General features: G+C 43.3%; 1 protein-coding gene across 5 annotated transcripts in view; it reads left to right on the top strand.

Moving 5' to 3' along the window:
- Positions 1 to 26,199, top strand: part of CADPS (calcium dependent secretion activator) — a 203,624-nt gene that overhangs the window by 117,404 nt on the left and 60,021 nt on the right. For 2 of the 5 annotated variants that reach the window (XM_030458289.1, XM_030458290.1), the window contains exons 12-17: positions 1,620 to 1,756; positions 6,952 to 7,139; positions 16,999 to 17,100; positions 18,009 to 18,072; positions 18,816 to 18,939; positions 22,278 to 22,295. In XM_030458289.1, coding sequence (XP_030314149.1) covers positions 1,620 to 1,756; positions 6,952 to 7,139; positions 16,999 to 17,100; positions 18,009 to 18,072; positions 18,816 to 18,939; positions 22,278 to 22,295 — 633 coding nt within the window. Of the gene's footprint in view, positions 1 to 1,619; positions 1,757 to 6,951; positions 7,140 to 16,998; positions 17,101 to 18,008; positions 18,073 to 18,815; positions 18,940 to 21,350; positions 21,420 to 22,277; positions 22,296 to 26,199 lie in introns of all 5 variants that reach the window. The other 3 variants (XM_030458291.1, XM_030458293.1, XM_030458292.1) reach the window with 3 other exon arrangements.

Raw genomic sequence — 26,199 nt, 5'->3', positions numbered from 1 at the left:
GGCATGGGAGGAATTTGGGAGTTGGGAGGGAGGCAGCAGGACCCTGGTACACTGAGTGGAACAGGAGAGAAGACCCTCAAAAATTAACCATCTATAGGGGGAAAAAAACCCCCAAACAAACAGTGTTTATTCAGCAGGGTTTTAATGAGGAAAATTGCCAGCTACTGCTGAATTAAGTATAGCTACCAGCTGATTGAAATGTTACATGTTTTAATTTTCTGATTTCTTTCCAGTGGGTGATGTTATATATTTGTATATAGCTAATGATAGACTTTACAGAAAATGTAAAGATTGGTCAGTAGCATCTGAGAGCACAGACACGAACAAGGTATTTAGAAAGGCATGCCATTCTTCACAGCTTATTATTAAATAGTAAAACATATATAAAAATATTATCTCATCATTTAAAGCTCCTTTTATTCTTGTTTTAATTTTTTTTTAATTAAGGATTTTCGTTTCTTCTGCTAGAAAACAAGATTTTGTTTTAAAACAAATACAGTTACCATATACTGCTATGGCAGAAAACTGCATTTTTTTTGTGTCCTTTCAGCCACATTGTTTCAAGGCCACCCAGTTCCCCTCGGAGGCTATAAACAGGGGAAGGATTTAAACCCCATTCTCTTTGTCAAGGATTTGGCAAGAACCCATCTAGTATGAAGCTGAGCAGGGACAAAACCTAGTGAAAGGTGTCCTTTAATTCCCCAGCCGCTGGTAGAACAAAGCCCACTCCCAGCGGGGTCCCGGCTGGCCGCACCCAGGCCGGTTTGGCGGCTTCATTTCAACTCCTGAATTCGGTGTATTTTTAGTTAACCATGTTGAGATTAATTAATTAGCCCCTAGGAGTTAGTGCCCGTAAACGTCACCCAAAGCAGAGGAGTGTGAATGCATTGAGGCTGTTAATTCACCCAAAAATGGCAGCTCGTAATCCAGGCAGGGGAAAAATGCAGCCCCTCCGTCGGCTCCACCGTGCTATCAGGTTACTACCTCAGTGACAACAAACTACATATCAATTTAACTTCTTAGCAATGCTTAAAAGAGCATCTTTTTGTTTTGGTGAGGTAGCATTTAAAGTTGCCATGAGGAAAAAAAAAAAATGCCGTGGGGGAAACAAACATTGGCATTTGGATAAAGAACAACTTAACTGGTTCGGTACCTAGAAAACCTAGTAAAATGTAGAGAAAAATGCTACAGCTGTAACTTCAGTAGAATGGCAGAATCTATTATAATTAACTGCAACCAACTAAATAGGAGCTAATTTACTTCTGTGAGCCAAAATTCTGTTAACTCACAGCGTATTGTAAGATACAGAATAAGTTCTTGGGTTTGTGTTCTGTTTCTAAGTACAGAATAAATGCACTATAATGAGCAGTTGACAAGATGTTAATTCTAAAACCTTTTTTCTAAATGCAATAAGATAGTCCATAACTGATGCAAGTTGACAATGGGAGGTGAAACCTGTACTGTATAGCCTGCAAAGAGAAAAGTTAATGGCAATGTAGGGTAGAGGAGTTATTTAGCTTTCATGCATCATACTGTGTATTTTCTTCTGTTGTATTTGTCAACTAAAATGTCTTATATCTCTCTAAATGGTGTCTTTCTCTATATGTATAAATGAACAGATGCAGATAGAGCTCAAAAGCATGGCATGGATGAATTTATCTCTTCCAATCCCTGTAACTTTGACCACGCTTCACTCTTTGAGATGGTTCAGCGCCTCACTTTGGACCACAGACTTAATGATTCCTATTCTTGTCTGGCAAGTATATTCTTTGGTCTCTAGTGATATAAACATCAAGCAGCAAAGTCAAAGCTAGTGCGAGTGGGGGCTAATCCCCCTGTTGCTGGAAGAGTGACTTCTGTTTACACCAGGTTTGAATTTGGCCCAGAGGTATTTTCTTTTGAGAGGCTGACTGCTGTTCTTCTCCAGCTGCACTGTCTTTACCATTTCTGTTTGCTTAAAATGCGTAAAATGTTTCTTCCTGCCAACGCCAGTGTGGGGATATGAAGTAGAGAGCAGTGTTTTGCAGCCACCTGCACTGCCTTCCAGATCTTCTGGATGAAAGAACAGGGGAAAGATGACGGTCTGGTACCACCTCCCATGTCCATGGAGTCCCACCAGGAGTAACTGTGTCCCAGCTTTGTGTCCCTTTATGAGCAGGGATCCCAAGCAGGTAACAGATGGGACTGTGTGGATAACCACAGTGATGCTGCCGTCTGTCCAAGCTCGTGTAGTCTCATGCCCATCCTGATGATTCTCGTAGGCACAGGTTGCAGCTCTCAGCCCACTGGTGCCTAACATGGTCTCTAGGACAGTGGCACTGAGATGCTCCAGGACAGCTTGTAGCCTTTGGCTGGGGTGTAGTGCTTGGAGGCTCTTTGGTATTGTGAGGCTTTAAATGACAAATAACCTTTAACAAAACAACTTGAACAATTATTTTTAGCAGTTTTAGTGAGGAGAGTGAAGAGGCTCTTAAGTTTTGAGAAAAGAACTTGATAAAGCCTCTCTAGAGGGGTCTGAAATGCTGATCCTGTCCTGAACATAGCATGGGACCTGCCACCCTCCTTGTTTTGCACAGAAACTTCTGCACTGGGATGTCACCCTGGGCTTCTTTTCACCTTTTGTTAGCTCTGCAGCCCATGGAGCTGGGGCTCTTGAGTGGCTTGCCATTAAAAGCAGCAACCTGGGAACAACTGAGCAGTTGGCAGTCTCAAAATCCTGTCTCCCACGTCCCCTTCACCAAGGGGCTCCTCTCACCTGCTTGCTCTGCTCCTTGCACTACACACGAGGGCTGATCTCCTCAGAAGAGCCAAGATCCAGTAAATACCATTAGCAGTAGTGAGTTGTCACCTTGCTGATGAGTGGCAGGGCTAGGAGGAACTGTTGTGGATGTCCCCTCAGGTAAGAATGGGATGGGGGAAGGCTTCAGTGTGCTCTTTACCCGCAGATACCCGAGTGGTACGAAGAGGCTTGGTGGGAACATTGTCAGACCTGCAGCAGGTTTCTCACCAGTTCCATCGAAGTCTTTGCTCCAGCAGGCAGTGAATTTGGCATGCAGCTTCTGCTCCCCACGCATGGCTGACCCTAGGAAGCCCATCCCCATCCATGCATGTCTGACAGGTTGGCTTGCAGCTGGTTTTGTCTCTGTGCAGTCTGGGGCCTGATGAGAGAGAGCTGTGCCCGTTGAATTAAAGTCATGGATAGATTTCCGAGGTCATCACTGAATCTGATTAACAATGTTTCTCTTCAAGAGACCCACCAGCCACCCTTCTGCTTGTTATGGAGATGTTTAGGCCCTTACTGGAAGCGACTGGAGTGGTGAAACTCCCCTCAGCACCAAGACTTGTGCCTCTTCGGAGTGCAGCATCACCAATTAACCTCCTACTTTCAAATCACCCGTTGCAGAGTGTTATAAAGGGAATAACGGCCTGCGTTCACCTACACTTGGATTTCACATGCTTCTTTTACTTATTTTACTATGGTTTTGTCCTGATTATGGCATAAAAAAAATCAGACTGACCTCAAAATTTGAGTTCAACTGCAAAGAGCTCCTGTTGCTCATGCTATGTCTTTGGGATGCTGATGATACCACTGTGCTGGCTTGCCTGGAGGAGCTGTAAGCCCGTGGTAAGCCCGTTTTGTCCTCCCTGTGTGCTGCGGGGCAATTTTTATTCTCCCTACAGGACATCCCCAGGCAAAGTCCTGCAGAGTTTCGCCTCGTCACACCTCTTCTTGTTTTCCACCATGGATGTGGAGGTGCCAGGGAAGACTTACCCAGCCACAGGGTCTTACCCCAACACAGAGGATAACCCAGCATTGCCTCCTTTCTGTGGAACCAGGTTAAACAACGTTGTTGTGAGCCCACTCTCTGGCTGAGCCAGGCATCCCTATGAAAACAAACAGGCTGGTTGTTTCATCTCAGCTGTGGCAGAAGTGATGTTTGCTGGCAGAGAGCAGTGTGCTGGGGAAGGGGAAGAGCCTTGTCTGCCTTGCTTGCTGAGGGCTCCTGCCCATCATCCTGCCATCAAACTGGTAGCACCATATCATTCACAGCTCTTCCTGGACTTTTAGGAAGAGTCTGCAGTTCTTCCAGCTCTGAAGACCCACACTTGTGGGTCTTCATTCCTTTCTGCTTGGACATGTGCAATATTTCTGAGACTGCCCTTCAGCTCCTCCCAAGACTTCCCAACCTACCCCCAGCATCTGGCTCACACAGATGGGTCCCTGATGGATCTGTATTGCCCATGATGTGTCAGCATTCATGGCACTTCACAGCTGAGGAACAGTGGTTTTCCAGAGTGCTCAGCTTCACTGAGATGATGTGAAGGAGTCAGGTTAAGTGGTCCATGAAGCAGACCCCCAAACTGAAATTCTATTGGTTTTCCTGTAGTAAATGAGAAAAATCAACTACTGAAAAGCTTCCCTCTGAAGCCCTGTTTTTTGCAAAAGCTTCATTTACCATTAGAAAAATTGCCAGTGATTCACCAACCCTGACCAATCCTTGCTCCTACCTAGCTTCAAAGCTCCCCTTGCACTCCCCACCGTGCCTTTTTGATGCAGTTCAGCTTGTTGAACGTGGCCAGCTGAGCTCCCTGTGCTCTATGGCCTCCCTCTGATGTCCACTCCAGATTTTCTCATGCCATTGAAGACCATTTGGGATACCACACAGAGCTACACCTGGCTGTGCTGGAGAGGGACACCCAGCATGATACCACTCAGCTACATTTACCAGACTGACTGCTTGTCACCTGGTTGCACCAGGCTAATGTTAATCAACCCAGGATCTGCATGAAGATTTGGGGGATTCCTCTGAATGCTGCCTCTTATCAGACCTTAGATTTTTCTCTGGGGCTATATGGAGCAGCACTTACTACTCCTTTCCAAAGGAGTATTTGGACCCATTCAGCAGCAGGATCTTTATTTCACACTTCAGCTCTGCAAAAGGAGACCACCTGGTCCTCCTGGGGTCTGGATCTCTTTCCCCCATGTCTGCTTGCTCGTGCTCTCATGAGGTATCATGGTATGAGGCTCATCACTGAACCTCTGAGGTTCCACTCAGGCTTTCCCTCAGTGAGCCACGGCAGTGATCTTGAGTGGTTTTCCTCATCCTTTCTGTTCACCTGAGGACCAAAACTTGGCAGCACTTGGGAGCAATGTGGGGTACTTCAGATCACCAGCTCCAGCCTGCTGCTTCTTTCAACCCTAACTCTGGGCTTGATACCTGGCTCTAGTGAAATTAAGGCCAACCCTTCTCATGGGTGTCAGTAGGTCCAAGATTTTACCCCATAGGGAGGATTGAGTCTTTTGTATTTATTAGGTGAACAGAAAATTTCAGCTGCATTTCTCCCCCAGTAACACAATGCACACATCTTCCTATCACAAAAAGTGATGGAATTGCTATATTTTTACTGCATCTGATTACCAAAGACTGGTGTGGAGAAGGGCAAGGTGGAGAGATGGAGAGACGGTCCAAGGATACAACAAACAGGCACTGTAAAAAATCCAGAAGCAAGCATAACACCACCAACCAAAAAGCAAATAAATATACCACCGAAAGTGGTGAAGGCAAATACACCCCTCCCAAAAAATAGCCTTCCAGAGTGCCGTCCCATCTGCATTGTTCTGTGGCTTCATTTTGAAATGTGCACTTCTACTGATCCCAGCACTGTAGCTGCTCCCTATATCTATCATTTTCCCCTCATTATTTTAATTCTTTTCTCAATCTGTTTTGGAGTTGGCCCAATAAGGATGAGCAAATCCTTCTCTATGTCTTTGAGCTCTTAATTGATATTTCTTCAACTCTTTTCAAAGCAGCTATTTTGGCATCTAGAAAAGATTTGGTGTCATCTGAGTGGTAGAAAATATATTTTAATCTTTCACAGCAGTGTTGTTTCTAAGATGTAGCATTTGGGGTAACAGATGGGGTGGCAAAGAAGTTGCCTATAGGGGCAGTGCTCTGCCTCAACTACTCTCCCGCCCGCTGCAGGAACTTTTCAATTAAATGATGAAAGATTTTGCAGCTTGATGCATTCCAGAGCTGCGTCTTAGCAATTGTTTAGCACCCAAATTTCCATGTAAATATTGACGGTTTTGCAGCATTTTGAAAAGCAGTCTACAAGAATATTCCTGTTCTCACTAGTGCCTTCCCTGAAGGCAGCAGCACGCTCTGCTTTGGCTGTCCCAGGACATTCACCGGAGTCATCCCACCATGGGGAAGGGCATCCTCCTCAGGAGCATGGACCTTACACCACAAGCCATGTGTCACCAGGCTCTCAGGAGTGGCAGACAGAAATAGTCTGTGGTTTCTGGATGTGAAAAGAAACACTGCTCATGAGCAGAGCTTCACTTTGCCTCCGTGCCAAGGAGGAGGGTGATGGTGGAGCGCATCGCCAGTGGGGACACATTAGAGACAGTGGGAAAGGTCCCTTTGTGGTACTGCAGAGCTGCCTTCCTCCGTCTGCAGGATGTTCCTACCTGCCAGGTGCAAGAAGAGTCATTGTTCAGTGTAATCCTCCATGCTCTCCCTCAGACCACTCTTCTTGCTCCTGGCCAAATGTACAGTCCCATCCCCGAAGTGAGATTCAGTGCTGTTTAAATAACTGAATCTTTGTCATCTCTTAAAGATGGGGTTTTTTCCTCTTCTTTTTTTTTTTTTTTTTTTTTTTTTTTCCTAGGCACTGACATGAACTGGCCTAACTTTTCAGCATTTTAAATGAGATTTTCCTATAATAGTAGCATAATATGTTTTGTTAACAGTTGAACCGAGTATATGCTGTATTTGGGTGATGATCTACAGACTGTATTGTTTAAGAGTGACCTCTCTCCTTTCTCCTTAACATAGCCTTAAGTTTGCATTTCTTTTATTAGAGCATTTGACCACTACACCTCCAAATCTGATAGCCCTTGCATTTAATAACTTATATTTAAAATCAAGTCTCTCTATTTCTAAACAGGGCTGGTTTAGTCCTGGCCAGGTCTTTGTGCTAGATGAGTATTGTGCACGTAATGGAGTGAGAGGCTGTCACAGACATCTCTGCTACCTCAGAGATTTGCTAGAGCGCGCAGAAAACGGAGCTATGATTGACCCCACCTTACTTCACTACAGCTTTGCCTTTTGTGCATCACATGTTCATGGCAACAGGTAAGGAATTCTTTTTGGCTAACAGCTCTCCCTGCCAGCAAGGGATGACTTCTGTCAAAAATAGGTTTCTTTGGATAATGCACTACAGTCCCCAGTGTATTTTCACGGTGGATGTTTGGCAGCAGCACTTCTAGTGGCATAGTTGGTTGGTTTGTTTGTTTCATTGCTTGTTTAATGTAAGCAATAGAAATTCATGTAGAGGATACAGAAATGAGGGGGTTTAACTTTCTTACCCAGGCATCTACTAGGTGAAGCTCTGGGCAAGAAAGAGTTTGAAGTAAATGTTACTGTCACGGGTTGAATAAATACAAGCAAATTATACACTGTACTGATTTAATTGCTGTGTGAGGGGATCTGATGAGTTGCAGCAGTGGAATTTTCAGCAGTATCAAACTTAAGTGGTCAGAAGGGCTTTAAACCTTCAAGCACTGGTGCCTCATTTAAAGTGCATATAATGTCAGTTTGGAAATTGCTTAGACATAACTGAAAATTTTGTCTTACTGCTGTTGTAAAGCAATTTCAGTTTCAGAAGTAGCCTGTTCCTCTCTCAAATGTGGCAAATCTTTGATGGGAGGAATTGGAGTTTTGCTTTTTTCCTTTTCTATTTATTTTGTTGACATCTGTAGTATTGATTGCAGCATCTTTTGAAGCTTTTTTTTCTGTTAAGTTGGATTCTGTACTTCGAGATATCACTCTCTATCCTGCATATGCTGCTGAAGAAAGGAATGGTATAAAATAATCATGTGTTTTCATAAATCCTCTGGTAAATATCATCCCAAATTATGACACACATTGCCCAGGTTTCACATTGCAAGGCTGCCACTTGCTTTTGCAGTTACTTTCATACATCTTGTCATGGAAACCGAGATGCTGCTTCCTTAGTTTCTTTTTTAGTTCTTTCTTTTGCTCATTCGTTCCTTCTTTGCCAATTGTTACTTGATTTCATTTGTTTCCTTTCAGTTTAGTTTCCTTTCGTTTTACTTTGAGTTTTCTTCATGCTTTCTTCTCGTTTCTTTCACTTTTACTGCTGGCCTTGCCCCCCTGCGTTTCAATCACTCCCCAAAGCCAACTCATGGCAGAATTACTTGGTGGGTCACAGCCAAGTGCAAATGGTGAGGTGGGCAAAGCCCCTGCCGCTGAAGCAGAGACAAAAAAGGATTCCAAAAAGGAGTCCAAAAAAAGGAAAGATTCCAAAACCCAGCAGCCGAATCCAGAGCCGAAAAGGTAAGTGGAGTGTGCAGTGCACAGGAGTGTGTTGTAGAGGGCTCTTCAGTCACTGAGCACACCAGGCAGGTCCTGGGTCCTTTCCCTGCAGCATGGGCAGACCCCACCACAGCACTGGCATTTGGGCCACCGGCTCTTCTGGGAGATGGATGGTGTTTGGGGACCCAAGTGCCACAGGGAGTCAGGGACTTGAGTATTCTTAGTGGTTCTCAGGGTGTGTAGGGGATGGGGCCAGGCATGGGAAAACTGGCTTCTCCCATAACCCCCCTTCCATAGGCTCATCCCAGCAGGAGGCTGTTGTGGAGACAGGACCTGGCTCAAAGCCTGCTTGACCCATAACAGAGATGGTTGCATGAGCTATACCATGTACCTCTTCACAGGGTCCAACACAGCCAGAGCTGGAGCACCCTCGTCATCAGGGTTAGTGGCAGGAGGTATCTGTTGCTACCAGAGGTGGTGACACTCCACCTGGAGAGTTGTGGGCTTAGGAAATTTTTTTTTTTTAACCCTTTGTGATGTGTAGATCTCAGTCCTGTACCTGTAGAGTTGCCCAGGGCTGTGTGTGGCTGCTGGGAGACTGCTGGGTGCAGCCAAAGGGGCAGCTCAGCCCAGCCAGACTCTTTGAGTAACTTAATTTGAAGTCTTTCAAGAAAGGAACAAGATGTTTTGCAATGATTTAGCTATCTTTATCTGATGGTTGACTTTGCATCAAAAGGCTGAGGGGTCATGTCCAGTATTGGTCACTGCCATCTCTCTGCTGCCAGGCCAGGGCATTGTGCTTCCCACCAGGGCAGGTTCTGCCCAGCACTCAGGAGCTCAAGGAGCATGGCACAGGAATTTCTGACCTCTGCTATTAGTAGGTCCCCAAAAAAAGACCACAGGGGGTCAGAGAGAAAACATGACTGTCTCTTGTGTCTGCCATCAGAAATGGCAATATCTGAGAGGAAAAGTCACGGTTGCTTTTCAGAAAGCTCTTTAGGCCACGTGCATCATGCATTTGTGAGCTGGCTGGCAGGGAGAGTGACAGAAAGCCAATATTTACCCAGGCAGTCCTTGCTGGCAGTTGCCACGTGTGTAAAGCCAGGTTCTCTTGAGCTACATCCCTTCATCCACCTGCTGCAACCATACGTTGTTTGTTGCCTCGGGGCTGGCCATGCTCTGGCCAGGAAACCTATAGCTCATTGCAGAGCTGAAAAACTTTCTGAGTAAAATTTGTGGAGGCAGGAGCATGCCTGCCCCGGGACTCGGCACCACATCCAACGGAGCATCTACAAGCAGCCTTGTGCTGTGCTGTTATTGGTATGCATGGTGATCTGGGAAGGATTCAAGTTACGAGACGTGTTTCAGTTTTAACAAAGGCTTCTTTTTCTGATGCTTCTGAGGAAGCATCAATTTCATTTACAAAAGGAAGTTCCTTCGCTTTCAGACAGTAAAACAACCCAAGTGGGTGGTTTAGCTTTCCCCAAAACAAGATTGGCTGTCAGTCAGGATCTGCCAGCCAGTAATGAAGGTCAGGCAGGGAGATAATTTCATGTGGCTATCAATCTCCTGTATTAGCAGCAGACAGTGATGGAGCTGAGGTGGGCTGTCTGGTTGGATCGTGTTTGCATAAGGTCAGGCAGTGAGGCAACAGTCGCTCGCAGTCAGCGGGGCAGTGCAGGCTGTGGTGTGGATGCTGAGGACAGCCTGGAGGTCAAGGCTGACAAGATGACAGGCATCAGCACAGGGATGATGCCTCCTCGCCTGTCCAGCTCCTGCCTCGGTGGCACGGCCACTCGATCACAGCCAGGATGGGAGCAGGATGGCTGCTGGTGGATATGCACCTCCAGCTTGGGTCTGACCCTGCACCCGCAGCAGGTGAAATGGTCAAAATGTGATTGGAGGGAATATTTTGGAGCTCTTTTGCTTTACTTGTAAAGGTTTGGTTCTCTTTGCCTCCCTGGGGCTCATGTAGCTTATTCAGACAGCTGACAGCCTGACATGATGTCTCCAAAAGAAGGCAGCAAGTCACTGTTTCTCTCATGACAATCCCCTTAATTTTTCTGTTAATTTCATCCTTTTGCAAGTATAAATGAAGTTAAATTTAAGTTGCTTGTTTTAAGTTTCACCTCCTGCAGATACCTGAGCTAGGGTGGAGACTGTCAGGGAGGCAGGGACTGTCCAAAGACTGTGAATGGTTTTGCTGGTACCCAGTTACTTACTCATCACTAAGACTGAGGAACTCAAGGCTCTTTCCCTGTTGTAGTCACTGGTAAGTTGCAAGCAGGGTTTTTTCCACCAAGTATCACTGAGTGCCTGTTGTAAATCCTTGCTATTATAAAAGATTTTGTGATTTCTGATGCATTTACCTGTGTGATAGGTAGGAAAGGCACAGCATTATTCAGGCACCCAACACCATGCACTATGTTTCCTGGTGTCTGTTTGCACTTGGTACCACCAATATAGTATGAGACTTTCTTTCCTTTAGTCCTCAAAAAACCCCAAACCTAGTGAAATCAAGAAGCAGGAGTGGTTTTGGAAAGACATCATGATTTGGGATAAAATTATTGAAGGTTCTGCATGATCACCCAGGCCTTTCCCTGCCTTCAGTTTCCATGTTTGTCAGTGTCCTGCAATTGCAGGGCTATGACCACACTGCCAGCACCATTTGGCACACAGAGAAGTGGTGTGTGAGAGGAGCCCTGCTGCTTCCCTGCCTGCACATGAGAGAGCAGAAAGTTGAGCTCAGATTTCCCAAGCTCAAAGTTAGAGCCTAAACCATGGAGGATTATTCCTGCCGTGTTGATGGAGTGGCTTTCAGGAGTGACTTTGATTTCACAGATGCCATTTTTGCACTTGGCTATATAGTAACTTTCTTTTTAAATGTTAAAGTTGGCAGGAAAAAAAAAAAAAAAAAAAAAAGCTACTTTCCACTTGCTAATCCCAAACTTTTAAAAATAAGATTGAAATATAGATTGTGTGGATGCTAAGTTTTAGTATCCATAAAGCTTAACAAAATCATGGTACCAGACTGAATCCCCCCCAGTCTAATAACAACAGAGCAGCATAATTCTCTGCAGGTTGTTCAATTTATGCAAGGTCCAAGCAGTTTCCAATCTCTCAATTAATTAATTTGGTGAATCAGAGACTTGTCCTTTCCTCTGTCAGCTGTATTTTACAGCATCAGTCTTGCTTTCAAGCAGTAGCTCTTTCATTAGCTAAAATTAACATTAGCTTCCATTACAACTGTAAGCCACAGAAATAGTATTATTGTCATAAACCTTGAGGAATGGAGAAGTCTGCATAACATATTTGATTTTTTTTTCCATTGTATTATAATTACATATCCGGATGTTTGACACAGAGGCAAGATTTCCATACAGCTAGTTAAAAAAATGAAACAGGAGGGGTTTGGTCCCTTATAAGAAGTAGTATATCCATTAACATATCACAGTATCTTCCTCTGCTTCCCTAGTACCTTGGGTACCATGTGTCATGTGGATGCACAGCCCTGGCCATGGTAAGACAGGCTGAAGTCGGTCAGAGTGCCATGCCAAAGCCTTTCATTAGGTGCCAGCTCCATGTCCTAACCATGATAAGTGTTGGAGCTCCCTATCAGATAGAACCCAGTGTTGCAGGGCAGTGGGTTGCCAGCCCCCAGCAGATAACCAGCTGCCTGTGGCAATGGGTGTGGGATGGCAGAGCTCACAAGCCATCCACTCCAGCCACCCAGCCTCGGGGGTGCAGATCACTCATGGGAGGCAATGGCTTGGTGCTGGGCGAGGAAGGCAGGATTTGGGAGGGTGAAATGGCTCCTGTGCTCTGGAGCATCTGGAGAGGGTGGAGGGCTGGGTTGAACAAAGGGCTTTCAACCCACAGCGTGTACCCGGTGTGAATTCCCGGAAGAAAAGAGGAGTCGGGGGGGGGAAAAAAAATCCATGTTTGCTGAATAAGCTTTTTTTTTTTTTTTTACAAGGGGTCTAAACAGGTGGGCTCTTTCAGGTCAGATTTGCTGGGGGACATGCAGGAGGCAGCAGCTGTGGTCCTGCCCACGTCCCCAGAGCTGGTCCCCCTGCAACCGGTGGGACATCGTGCAGGGAAGTCTTCCTGCAAGGCATCCTTTGAAAGGCTGTCCCCACACATGCTGTCCAAGGCACTAATCATCGATGTTTACTGTATAGCTCATATGTGCTGCACCTGGCAGCCAGCAAGGGAGCTGAAGGCAGCACGTGTTTTATATTTGAGTTGTTACTTTAAAAATCAAATTATTTGCATCAGTTTTTGACATTGTTTTTTTTCCCCTTGGCTCTGAATGCCAAGGCTCACAGTGCGTGCAAAGATCTGTTTGCTACGTGTAAGCAATATTTTCCCCAGTTAAAAAAAAAAAAAAAGAAAAAAAGAAAAAAAAAAAAAGTGTAGACAAGTTAAACATAAAAGGTGTAAAAGATGATATGTCTTTTCGGCTTTTTTAGCCGCCATGGTATTTCATGCAGGCTCATGTCAAAGAGATTAACCCACTGGAGCTATATGGTGTATTTATAATTGCATACAAATGCATGCTATTGCTTCATATATTAGTCTTTGTTAAAAATCATTTTGATATATTTGTTTTAGCAGCATAACTAGCCCTGGGGGCACTGGGTATAATTAGAAAAGGGCATGGGGGGAGGCGGGGCTTGTAGAATAAAGCAGTGGCCTTAGGATCACAGGTCTTAATTATAATTTATAATTAACCCTGGAATTTGTGCAAACCATCTAAGCTAAACAAGGACTATTCTTTTTGCTTTTTAAATTTCAACCTTTTTTTTTTTTTAATTTCACCACCTGCTTTGTTGATGTTGTTGTTTTTGTGAGCTTAAAACTTAAAAACAAGAGGGGATTAGGAAAGTGGCATTTAAAACTTTTCATATGAAATACTTACAGTGGGAATTTATTAGCTTAGAGCCAACACAGTGAATCTGCAGCAGAAGGAGTGATCTGAAACTTGTTTACTTATAATTAAAATTTTCCTTATTTATTTTTCTTGCCTTTTTTTGCCCTTCTGCTTCCCTCTCTGCCCACAACTTCTGCCATACACCTCAAGTGTCCATGAGCTGGAGCTCTGGAGTATTGGATGAAATTTTGTCTCCACACAGATGGAGACATTGATGTTATCTGTTGACCCAAATTCATAGACCCAAATCTATTTTGTCCCTCGTACACCTGTTTATGTATGTATATACATATACATATATACATATATATATATATATAATGTGCAAACAGAATTTCACTCTCTTCTCATTCCTCACCACTGCTTCAGTTTTAGTAATGATACTGTTGTGGATTACATATGAGAACATCCATTTCTCCCAGCTGGATTTCAGCTAACCTTGCTGCAGAAATGCTGCTTGGTGGAGGAGTTTGTGCCTCTGTCCAGGAGATAAATAGCAAATACTAAAGTTGATCTGAGAGCTTTGCAAAATTGCCAGTAAGCATTAGAACGAGCTGGTGTGACTTGAGCTACTCCTGAGGATTTTTTTCAGCCATGTACTGGAATTGTCTAGAGCACAGAAGTGAATCTTAAATTACAGTGATGCTAAGCAATATAGCCTTTGTGTTCCTGCAAAAGGGAAAATAAATATGTTCCTTCAAAAAGATTACATTTTCAAAGTATATTTGACTTGAATATTTAATTAGGTTTCCAAATTATCAAGCTAATAAATTAAGTGCAAAGCTTTGGGTAGTGTTTTTTCCAGTTCTATGTATATCCTGCATTTGTCACTAATTAATGAGTTCCTAATGCTTCAGCTTCTGGGAAGATGAGCAACAAAGATTAACATAACTAGTAAATCTGAAGATGTGCAGCTGAGTTATAGTATTTGAAATTTGACAAAAACATCGGAAGTATTATTATTTGTGACATGGCTTAAGATGGGGGATTGTGAGGAAAGCAAAGATGACAGAACTGGTGCTAACCACTGTGACAACAACTTGAAAAGCAGCCGACATGACATCTTTCCTATCATGCTGCCGAAAATGTCAACTTTGTGAAGGACAGTGAGAAAATGGTTTGCCGAAAATTTGAAAGGTAGATTCAAGAGATGCTCATCATGTCAGATGCAATATAGTCCACAGCTGGGTGAGAAAGGGAGTCCTTGCCATGGTGATGGCTCTCAGTTGGCAGGCCCTTCCAGACATCAGCACTGCTCCAAAAATGGCTACAGCTGACCTGTAGATTGTCTCAACTTTGCAGTAGCCTGATATGCAAGAGCAGTGTGCTCTGCATAGAGGGAGTGGTGGCCAGAGCCACTGGGCTCAGTGGCCTCCTGGCTCACAAAGACCACAGCTTTGTGCCCAACTGGGACACAACTGTTGCTGTCGCATCAGCCCGTTTTGGGTGCCCTACAGGAATCATTGCATGGTGAGCACTAAATAAGGTGTTATGGCAAAACTGAAGCACTTGAATACAGTGAGAAACTGGTGTGAAGGGGCCACAGCCCAACCTGAGCTGTCAGATCCTGTGGTTGAGGTTATTGACCCAGCAAAGGGTAACACAACTTTCAGACCATTTCCAGTCCATCAGGAAATCACTTCCAGGGCAGGTGGCTTTTCCGACCTCATTTGTCAGCGCTGCTACAATTAACCTGGTGACACTCCGTGAGCTGTTATGGGTACAGGAGAGGGAAACAAATGCCAAAAGTCAAATGAGGACTTCAAGCCTGACCGTTAATGTACAGCATTTATTGAGGTCTGTCTCAAATTATCTGCTCTTCTGCTTGGGAGCAAAGCAGACGCTGCGAGGTATACAGCATCACAAAAGGCATGAACATCTCTGTCTGAATATTAAATATTTTATGGAACTTTGGAATGAAAATATATTAAGCATGTTCAGACATTAATTTTTCCTTGATATCTAATTTGGTTTTTTTGTGCCTTGCTCATTTCTTCAAAATAACTAGTCCTAATTAGGTACTAATGAGACCAGATCCATACTTCCAAAACTGTTTATGAAATGTGTTCCCCAGCTGAGACATTTTATCCATGTTTCAGACTAAATCTTCTTTCCTTTTTTTTCTTTAATACACAACTGAATTTGGCAAATAGTCAAGTAAAGATTTCTGATTAAATGCTGTTTAAATTTAAATACATCCCCTGGTATTCAAGTCCTTTTCTGTGTCCATGTTGCAAGTTTTATTTAATGCTTATTTAGCTTTAAAATCTTGCAGTAAATATCGTGTGAGGTTTGCAAGTTTCTCTTGCAAAATGTTTTAATGGTTTATTCACCTGTGTTGGAATATCAGAGTTCATATTTATGATATTAAGAGCTTACTAGTTGCCGGATCAAGGAGAAGTGATTGTACAGATTTCATAGGTTTTAATTTTTTTTATAGGTTTGGGTTGTTGTTTTTTTAAGTTTGGGGCCTTTGATTCTTTAAGAGGAAAATAAAGCCAACCAATTAACCCCTGACAGGAGGTTCATTAGAAGCTTTGTAATCCCTTGCCAAGTCTTTTGTATAGCCAAACCAGTCTAGTACCGCGGATTTATGCAGCTTAAGCTGAACACTGGAGGAGGCCTTTGAGTAAGAACATTTGATCAATTTTAAGACATCTTATACTACCTAAGCAGTGCCTGTACCAGTAGAGTTGCCCAGGAGTACACAAATCCGTAGACTTTGCTCCTGGCTGGCAGTGGGGAGTGGTGCCGTTGATTGTCTGTCCGGACAATTCCTTTGGTGGGTGTTTTAGACTCTCTTCTTGCCTGGGATTCTGCTGCACGGAGTATTTTGCTGTGTGGGTGTGGGGGAGAAGCAAGGGATTGCTGCTCTGGCCTCCGGGGTGGGTTGGCATCAGCAGAGGTATGGGGTGGAAGAGCGTGGGTACCACGGCATCATCCATCCCCAGGAGATCTTCAGGAGCGGTTCGCCTGCACGCAGTGCTCTGTGAAAGATGAGAAACAGCCCCCAGCAGCAGGACCTGGCTGCCTCTCAACACACCCCTGTGCACTCCTGAAATAGCAGAGCGTAGTATGTAGTCAGACAAAGTCTTAGATAAATTGTATCAGTGTGTTTGATTTTTACAAATGGCAATCGAAGGACCAAGAAGGCACTGCATTTTTCAAATGCATGCCCCTCTCAGTACATCAGAATACACTGAAGATGGTTCACATGAAGAAATCACATTAATGGGATGATTCAGCGGTTATGAAGGGAGTGCAGAATTATATAAAATGTTTGTATATATGCCTGGTGTCCATTTTCTTTTATACTGTGAATTTTGTTAAATCGACGGCTGAATTTTTCTGCAGAAATTCAGTCCCTTTTGCCAGGAACGGGCTCGATCCTGTAGTGAGAGCTGGCATTGCACTCCCTCTAATATACCCTGACTTAAAAGGAGATTCTGCTGTTTCAGACTTCTCTGTCACAGAAAAAAAAACAGGCAAGACACAGATCTCCACATCGATATTACACTTCTGAAAGAGGATATTTATTTATTTGTTTATTTTTGATACCGCAGCAGTCGTGCTGCTGCAATCACCCGCGTCTCAGTGTGGCCCATCCTCTGTCCTGGGTGTCATAGTTGGTGACATCCCTTTCTGAGAGAGCTGTGTGCTGTGGGGACGGGTGACCAGGGTGGTGAGGTAGAATCTGAGTCACCCGTGGCATTTCTCCTCCAGGCCTGACGGGATAGGAACTGTGACCGTAGACGAGAAAGAGCGTTTCGAAGAGATCAAGGAGAGGCTTCGTTTGCTTCTGGAGAATCAGATCACACATTTTAGGTAAAGGCAAAGAGCCCAGGCTGAATGCGAGAGGACTGATTTCCTCCCAGCTCCCTCCTATAAGCAGCAAAGCTAAAAGGCAGGTTTTGAATCCATACGGGAATTTTGCATATGTGGCACAGACCTACACAGGGCAGTGAAGCTTGCTCTGTAGCATGTTTGTAACTGGAGAGTGATTTTAAATATATAACCTTTAAAGGGTATTTCAAACCATCTTGCTCCCACAGGCATGGTTATGCTGCGGATTTTTTTCTAAAATTTAACAACAGAAAAAATCTCCTATCCTCTTATCTCTCCCTCTGCTCAGTTATTACTCATTTCTTTTCCCTTCTTCCCAGTACACAGGCAAGCAGGGCTTTCTGCAGGGATGTCACAGCACAGAAAGATTAGATACTGCCCCCACAAAAAGGGATGAATTCCCCCAGCACACCAGCTGGTCCTGAGCAGGTCGTGCGTGTTTACAGGCATATGTGTGATGGGTGCTCACACACAGTGTCCCTGCCTGAGCCCCTCTCACCAGGGACAGTGGCTGCTTCAGCCCCATTGCCTACAGCTTGGTGCATCACCTGGAAGTAAATGCCCTTTCCAGAGGGCCTTTTTGCTTTTTCTTCATTTTTACAAGGAGATGATAGTTAACTCTCTTCTAGGATATCTAAACACTCTACAGGGGACACCCAGGTTTAATAAGCTGCTAAATCTACCAGTTTATTACTGCCCCTTGCTCTGTTTTGCTGCCTTAGTGTCTGCACCATCAAACCTTTCAGAAAGTTACCTGGTAGAAAGACTGCTCATTCCAGGAAGAGGGACTAGGGAGTTGTTTTAGCTTATATAGGAAAGCATCTTTATAGCTCTGGAAAGGCTTGTTCACGTGCTCCTGGTCTGATATTAACATAATGTGATTTTTCTAGGTACTGCTTTCCGTTTGGCCGTCCAGAAGGTGCACTAAAAGCTACTCTATCACTGCTGGAAAGGGTAAGCATAGAAATAAGAAATTATAGTTAAAATTACCTGTATTCATGTATTTTTCCATCCAGAAGAGCTTGAGGAACTGGAGTAGGGGGTTTTTTGTGTATGTATTTTGCGTGTCATTAATGGTAATATTGAAATGTGGGGTATTAATTGGGGGTTTTGTCTCTCCTGTTTCTCCTCGGGGGGGCTGTGGGGGTGCAGCCTGGCTGGGAAAGCAGCACAGCCTGCCTGCCTCTGTGTTGGTAGTAGAGGATCTGGCTGGCAAGCATCTGCACCACAGCCTCGTGTCAGCAATGCCCGGCTGCTGCCCGGTAAAATTCCCATCTCAAGGCAGCCTCGTACTCCCTGGGCATATGAAACCTTCTCACCATCATCTTCCTCATCCCTAATTCACCCAACATGCTTTCTCACCTTGGCTAACCAGCAGTATAGCCAAACCCAGACCTAAGACCAAGTTGACAGGCATAACATTGCCTGGTACTGGGGAAGCTGGGTTAGATCTTAATATCCTGCCCTAAAAAGTCAGAAACACAAATTTCAGAGTATGCTACAGGGCGTAGAGACAGAAGAATAATACAGCAGGGGTAGGTCCCACATCTCAGGCTGGCCAAGGTGACCTTGTTAGTGGATCTTCCTACCCTGAGAGCCACGCAGCACTAGTGTAGGAATGGATGTATGTGCTGGGCTTGGAGAAAAGCAGTTCTGTGTGCCCAATGCCACAACAAATCAGATTTTCTTGTGTCAAGGTTCTGATGAAAGACATAGTTACTCCGGTCCCTCAAGAGGAGGTAAAAACAGTCATCCGTAAATGCTTGGAGCAAGCAGCTCTAGTCAATTATACTCGACTATCAGAGTATGCCAAAATTGAAGGTAAGGCTCTTTCTTTGTGAAATTACAATTTTGTTATATTTCTAGGTGGCAACTGTGGCTGGGAGCTATTTAAAAGAAGCTCATTTGCTATTTGCTCACTTGTCAATAAAACTGATGTGATTTTGAGTCGTTTTTGTGGTGTTGGCTTCGGAAGCAGTTAAGAAGGGAAGCTATGCAAAACATTGCTTTTTCTGGAAAAGAGAGAGGAAACAGTTAAAAGGAGCTGTAGCTTTTTTTTTTTTTTTGATATCATTAGTGCATTTGGCCAGTGGTGTAGAATTCAGTCTCATGTCGTGGTTTTAAAAAACAAATTGAGAAATACTTGGGATGTCATCTTTGCAGCTGAAGGTATAGTGCAGCTAATTGCTTGTGACAGTGGAGTTCGGGAAACAAATGAAAAATAAGAATCTAAAAAACTGTTTAATCTATGCTTACTCATTTGTTGCCAATTTAAAATGTCTTTTTTCTGGGAGTGTTTCATTGTCTTTGCAGTTTGCACAGCAGTCATTGATCAGTGATCTCATACTTGCATCAGATTTCTTTCTTGTCTCTCTAAATCCTGCATAGCTGATATTATTGACCTTTTAAGTTATGGGAGAATAATAACCAGTGACCAGAGACACATGTAGCCATCAAAAAGACATTTTAAAGCTTGCTGGAGGATACATGTTAGCCGAAGCTCTACAATCCAGTTGTTCTTTACATGTTAATCAGTTTATGTTGGTACCTTGTTGGCTGCTATTCCCAACTTGACACTCCTACCCAACTTTATCTGAGTTCCCAGTTCCTTAAACCTGTGTGTTCCAGATGACTAGTATGTTCTGCTCTAAACTTTGGGTTTCTGTTGTGTGTGATGTGAAGCTTCCCCACAGCTGAGATAATTGTTGTATGCCTCCAGGACAATATTGAGAGGAGAAAAAAAAAAATCTCAAAACTCTCTCCAATTTGTTCTTAGTTCTTGTTTACATGAAAAATTGGGTTATTATATGACAAATTGTCCAGTTTCTGTACATGACATGTCCTCTCTTTTTCCATTTTTTTTTTCTGTCTAACGATGCAAATTGTGTACCAGTGGTAATGAATTCATTGTTATGCATCCAGTGAGAAACACTTAAGAATTGGGCACTAAAAGGATGTTTATCAACTCTTGACTTGGTAATGAGTGACAAAAATAGAGAAGGAACGAAGGTTTCATAAGCACTGTATTATCAGGCAATTTACTGAAGCACTCGACTTCACAGGATATTTTAATTGGTGTATTCTGTAAAATGCAATGTTTAAATATATTTGAGAAGGATGGAGAAGGACTGAGAATCAAAAGCAGCTTTTCTGTTGATGGATGCTTCTACCCAGGGCTGGCTCCCTTAGTTTCTCTGTGTAAATATCACTAACTCGTTGGTAAGATTTGCTCTCTTCTTTCAGATAAATCTATGCAAAAACAAACTTTATGATCTGTAAGTAAAAATGCATTCATTTCCAAAGTAGACCAGTTAGTGTGTACTTTTCCTTTTGTGCCTCAATTCTTCTTGGTTGTGTTAATTACCTGCCCTCTTTTTCGCACTGTGACTTTTAGGTCTGGGAATACTTTGAAGCAACAAACTTTTTTTTTTTTTTTTTTTTTTTTTTCCAGCTACCTTGTCAGGGAAATAGTTCATTCCACACTACCTGCTCTTTTCTGCTTTTCTCCTCCTTTATCCGTGATTGGCCACAGCCACTTTTTGATACTATCTCTATAAAAGTGGTTGTAACACCAATTTCCAAGCATGCTGGGATTGTTGATTCGAACAACCCAACATCCGCCAGCTGCATGCATCAGGTTTTCTCTCATGAGCATAGTCCCCTAAGTGTTCAAATACTTCCTTCGAAGAGCAAATAACAAATTTCCTTTGGTGAGGTGTATTTCTGTGCACCGTACCTGGCTTTGAAATCCTGCTTTTGAAAGCTGACATTTGAATAGCCACGTGGTTGGGAGAGTTTTGTCAGAGATGCAGAACCACATCAGTGGCAGAGGTGCTTGAGGCTATGCTTATGAAGAAATACCTGCGAAAGCCTTAGATACTGAAGGCTGAAATCCTTAGTATCTCGGAGCCTTAAACCAATGGAATTCTATTTCCCTCTATTCATGACGTTTTGATCATTATAATCTTGCAAAGAGTTCAGAGCAAACCTCTGGAGTCATGGTCACAGCCTCTCTTGTGACTCATGGGCATGCTGAATGGTTAATCCAGTAGATCTCCAATTTTAACCCTTTTTTTTTTCTTTTTCTTTTCTTCCTTTTATCCCGTGTGTATCCCAAAATACTCTACGGCTGCTTTCCTTTTAACCTAATAAAAAGTTTTCCTCTGACCTATAGCCTATAACCTCTTTACCTCTGACCTAAGCCTCTTGCATGCCCAAATCCTCTTTTATAGGGAAAAAGAGAGAAATGTATGAGCATCCTGTCTTCTGCTTGGCCTCTCAAGTGATGGATTTAACCATTCGTGAGTACCTACCACCCTCCTCTCCATGCTGTCCTCACTCTTTCTGTTCTCATTACCTCAAGAAAGTCCAGATCCAAACCAACTCACTCTCCTTGCTTCAAGTCTTTTAGCATTGGCTTGTCTGTTGCTTCTGTCTGTGAAACCCAGTGTGAGAAGTCCACAGTCACTTTTTATCAGCCCAAACCAGGTTAGACAATTAACCCATCTGTTTGTGAGAAACTCAGACCGTCTGTAAGTTTTTTCAGTTTTTTATGTCCGTGACCTGAATGCATTTTTACTTTGCTTCTGTGTAACCCCAATTTGTAAAGTGCTTGTCACTGGTACACAATCAAAAGGTAGCAGCCACATCGGGGAGAAAGGAGCTAGAGTTCAGATAAAGGACACTTGGAAAAAGCCGTCCCTTTGCCTGCGTATAAGATCTTTACCCAAGCCTGTGTATAAGACCATATGAGGCTGTCCTTTCTCTGTACATCAGATCTTACATGTCTCCTGTCTGTTAGCTCTCGAGCAGAAGGATGCCCTGTACTTGCTCTCCTCCTCGACTTTTTTATTGACTCCTTTGCACCGAGCTCTGGAGGGCACATCCCAGCCCCGCCAGCACGTGGAGATCCCCCCTGGGTCCCCAGAGCTCGCCCTCTCTGGTTTCCTATTTGTGCAGCCTTTTCTCTCACCTCAGGAGCTTCTTTTGGTAACCCATGCTTGGGGGGGTGGGGGGTGAGAAGGGGCAACTTTTCTTCTTTTCAAATGTCATATATCACACATAACTGGGGGGCTGTGCGGTCCACTTGCTCATTAATCCTGCATATCTGTTCTTGTTTCTCTCTTTTCTCTCCTTGTTGCTTTCTCTCTTTCATATAGAGAATCAAAAGGATGCAGGTGAACAATTGTATATGCATTATAAATTGTTAGGACTGTTGAGTTATATTTATTTTGTTTTCTTTTCTCATAGCTCCTTAAGATATGTACTCCTTCAGGCTGAAAATGGAGATGCATTAATACTTAAGGAGTTAATTTGTGCTGTCTACGTAATCTCCTTTTCCTCCTTCCTTAGAATAGAGTGTAGATTAGAAAAACCTTGTAGAAATATAGAAATATAGTATCTTTGTAGGAGATGGTTTAATACAAGAATCTAGCCTTTGTAAAGAGAAAGTTTCTTGTTTTGCACAATAACTGCATTTCATTATGGGTGAAAAAAAAATGCTGGTGATTTGGCCATTAATTTAACACACTTAACAAGCACATTTATAACTAACCTAACGTTCATTTTTGGTTTTCATATCTTCAGTTTTACGCCCTAATGGGAGGACTGGGTTTTTAATTTTATTTATTCTTATTTTCTATTTCTTTTGTTAATGTCAAACAAATGATCTGGTGGGACAGAAGTCGTGTTTGTCTCTCGTTTATAACCTGTGGTGACATGTAACAAGACAAAGGCTCAGCTCAAGCACCCGTCCCTTCAGAAGGGATGGTGGAGCTCTGCAGCCCCTGTTCTCGTTTCTGTTGTATCCCAGAGTCCTAGTTCCAAAGTCTTTGAAACCTGAACTGTTTGTTTCTTTTTTGTGAGTAGATTGTTCTGTTTTGTGGAGAAAAAAAAAAAAAAAAGAAAGAAAAAAAAAAGATCAGGTTGATTTCAGCTCTGTTGGCAATGGGAAATTTCTTTTTAAAAGCAGCACAAGAGGCTGGGCCAGGTTCTACCCTGGCTTCCCCAGGGCTCCACAGCTCAAACTTGGCCCAAGATTGAGAGCTATTGCATGACAGTAAAATTAATCTTGAATAGCAATAAATATTTGGAAAATGGAGAATAATTTTCCTTATGGCTGTGAGAGGTGCAAATACCCAAAGAGCAAATAGAACAGTCCCAGCTATTCCCATGACTTAGAGCAGAGGAAAGTGAGCACAGGCTGGTGTGTATCAAGCACAATAAATGCACTGAGCTTGCTGGCCAGGGCTATCATGTGCTCACAGTTTAGAAAGTCAGAAGGACATTTCTGTGGCCCAGCTTGTTTAAAAATAAAAATGCTTCTTCTTAATGCTCGGAGCAAGGGAAAGGATGCAGGGAATTGCAACTCTGCTGCTTCATGCCCACAAATATCCTGTTGTTTTAAATGAAATTTTTTCAGGCAAGGTCAGCAGGACTCAACTTGAAACCAGTTCCTCAGCTTAAGTGGAGTCAAAAGTGACTGGGTTTTGGCCTGATTTTTTATTTCTTTTGCCAAAAGCAAGAATAAAAATAAGATACTAGAGACAACTCCTTAAACACACAAATGTCACCCTTTGATGCCCTTCCTCCTGAAAAATGTGTAGTCTCTTGCCTTACTTTAAAAATATTAATTTGAAATAGAGCATTAAACAGAACACTGTGCTAAAACAATTAAAGATAAATTACTTGCTTTAATTATTAATCAGACAAAACTACTAACACTCAGATTAATAAGTGCAACCTCTTAATAAGTGTTCATCTGCTTATTTATACAAGTTAGGAATCCATCACTCCTTTAGAAAAGAGTAACTTCTCCATCCCTCCAGCATAAGATTTGTGAGATGTGCTGCACCCTATTGGAGTGAGCACAAGTGCCACTTGGCACAGCAGGAGCTGGGTATAGGCAGCTGTAGAGATGGTTCATGGCAGGGTGGTGGTTGTCAGTTTGACAGCTGATTGTGTTTACTGAAAGGGGTTTTGGGGTTATTTTAGGGTTTTTTGTTTGGTTGGTTTTTAAAAAGTTTTTAGACTGAGTGTTTCTCAAATTGTGATTTGGATTTGGTCTCTGTAGAGTGAGGCTGCTGGTGGTACTGCTGAGGTGGCACACAGAGGTGAGAAGGAGATGGAGGCAGCTCTCACCTCCCTGCTCTGTGCCAAGGCAGCAGAGTGGTGGGGCTCAGACTGCAGACATAAAGTAACCAGAGAGCAGATGGACCCACTCAAGTCCTTTTGCTCCATCACTGAGGGAAAGCCACTACTCATGGGCTATCCAAAAATGCCAGGTTTTTGCTTGTCCCACAGCCTGCCCAGCCCCTGGGTGCAGCATCTCACCACGCCACATCCCAGGGGTGCTCTGTCCTCCCCTGTTCTGCCTGGCTCCCCTCAAAAACACTCCTGATGGTGGTGGTGGGGTGGGTGCAGATCCAGTGTGGGGGTCAGTGCTGCCCATGGAGTGGCAAGGAGCAGTTTCAGTGCCTGTGCAGAGGCAGAAATCTCTTGGGTGTCTGCGTCAGGCTGGGGACACGGGCGCACCCAGGGGAGAGGGACTGAGTGGGGTGGCTGCAGCTGCATCAGCCTCAGCTGCCACCATCCATGGAGCATCTTGCACATAGTGCTGGCCCCAGCAGACATGGAAAATGTCTTCAGCCAAGGCAGAGGGTGCAGAAGGGGTCCGATTTTGAGTAGAGCAATACAGCAGGGTGTTCAGAAGCAGTGGTATTTTTCAAGGCATTTTTCCTGGCCGTTTTCATGGTCCCCATGCTCATTTTACATCATTCACTTTCCCTGTGCCTGGAGCTCATCCTGGGAAGCTCTGAGCACTTATCTGTAATTTATCTTTGAGTACACTGAAGATGAGGAGCTGAGCTGCCCATTGATCAGCCTGGGTGATTTGTCAGGCCACCTGCAGCTGGACAATCCCTCCCAGCATTTTTGATAAACCACAAAGCTTAAAAAGAAAATAAAATTATATCCCCCAAATAAATATGGATACAAAATGGATGAAAACATCAGTCTGTATGCAGGAGAAGAGACTGAAGTAATTGATAAATCACACACAGTATCCCAGGAGTGGTAACAACCTGTATTTGTGCTGCTGAACTGCTGCTTTATTTGTTTCATCCCTTGAAAAAAGCATTTGGGTGTTTTTAACGATTAATTCTTATGCAGCTTTCGAGATTTCCTCTTGCCCTTTCAAAGGCATTGTTGAAATCAACATCTGAGTTAATACAAGAAATCAACAAGATCTGCTCTGTGCAGTTTTCTTTCTGCAAGCCTCTTACCAACTGCAGAGCAACTTGCTGCCTCAGGCACGAGATAGAATTCAGATATATAAAAATTCCTCACTAAGCTGGATAATCATCAGAAAGTCAGGAGATCAGTTCTCTTTTCAGTATGTTGAGTTTTGAGAACTGAATTAGAATCTCTCCGAGTTTGAAAAAAAAAAATTCTTACTTTTATGGTAATACATTTCCTTGTGAAAGAAAATAATTTATCATCACCAAAATCCCTTACCAGATACACAAAAATTCATTTAACAAAGATAGTAAAAGGCTCCTTTGCCTTGTCCACAGGCTAAGTGTATTGTTCTTTCTTGTTATTTTGAGAAAAGCAGCTCTTTTGATGATTTTCAGCTCGGAAAGGAGCACACACATGGCACTTTAATACCAGAGCCTTTGGCAGGGGTTGCATATTTTTAATTATTACAAAGAAATAATTGAGCCAGTGGCTATGCTTCTTAAAAATACAAAAACTCAAGAGTACTCTTCTGCAAGTGTAATTCTCACTGTTGCTGCTGTCTAGCAGAAATCGTGATTCTGAGTGAGAAATGTGTCATTTGAAAAATCTTCCAGTCCATAGAGTAACACAAAATTAATTGTATGCAATACAGATACCCAAAGTAGCACAGATTTTTCTAATATACCCATAATAATAATTGAAAACTGAAGGTTATTGCAAGAAACCAAGTAATTAAAATTTCTGCAAGTATCATGCAGAAGCGTAAAAATCTTTGGGATAAGTTTGTCCAGGAATGCAGTTTGTCTGAAGCTGGTCTCTGGTTTCAGTTTAAATTTTACCCAC

The sequence above is a fragment of the Calypte anna genome, chromosome 12, assembly GCF_003957555.1.
Source record: "Calypte anna isolate BGI_N300 chromosome 12, bCalAnn1_v1.p, whole genome shotgun sequence".
NCBI lineage: Eukaryota > Metazoa > Chordata > Aves > Apodiformes > Trochilidae > Calypte > Calypte anna.
This window is presented reverse-complemented; position numbering and strand designations above follow the sequence as displayed.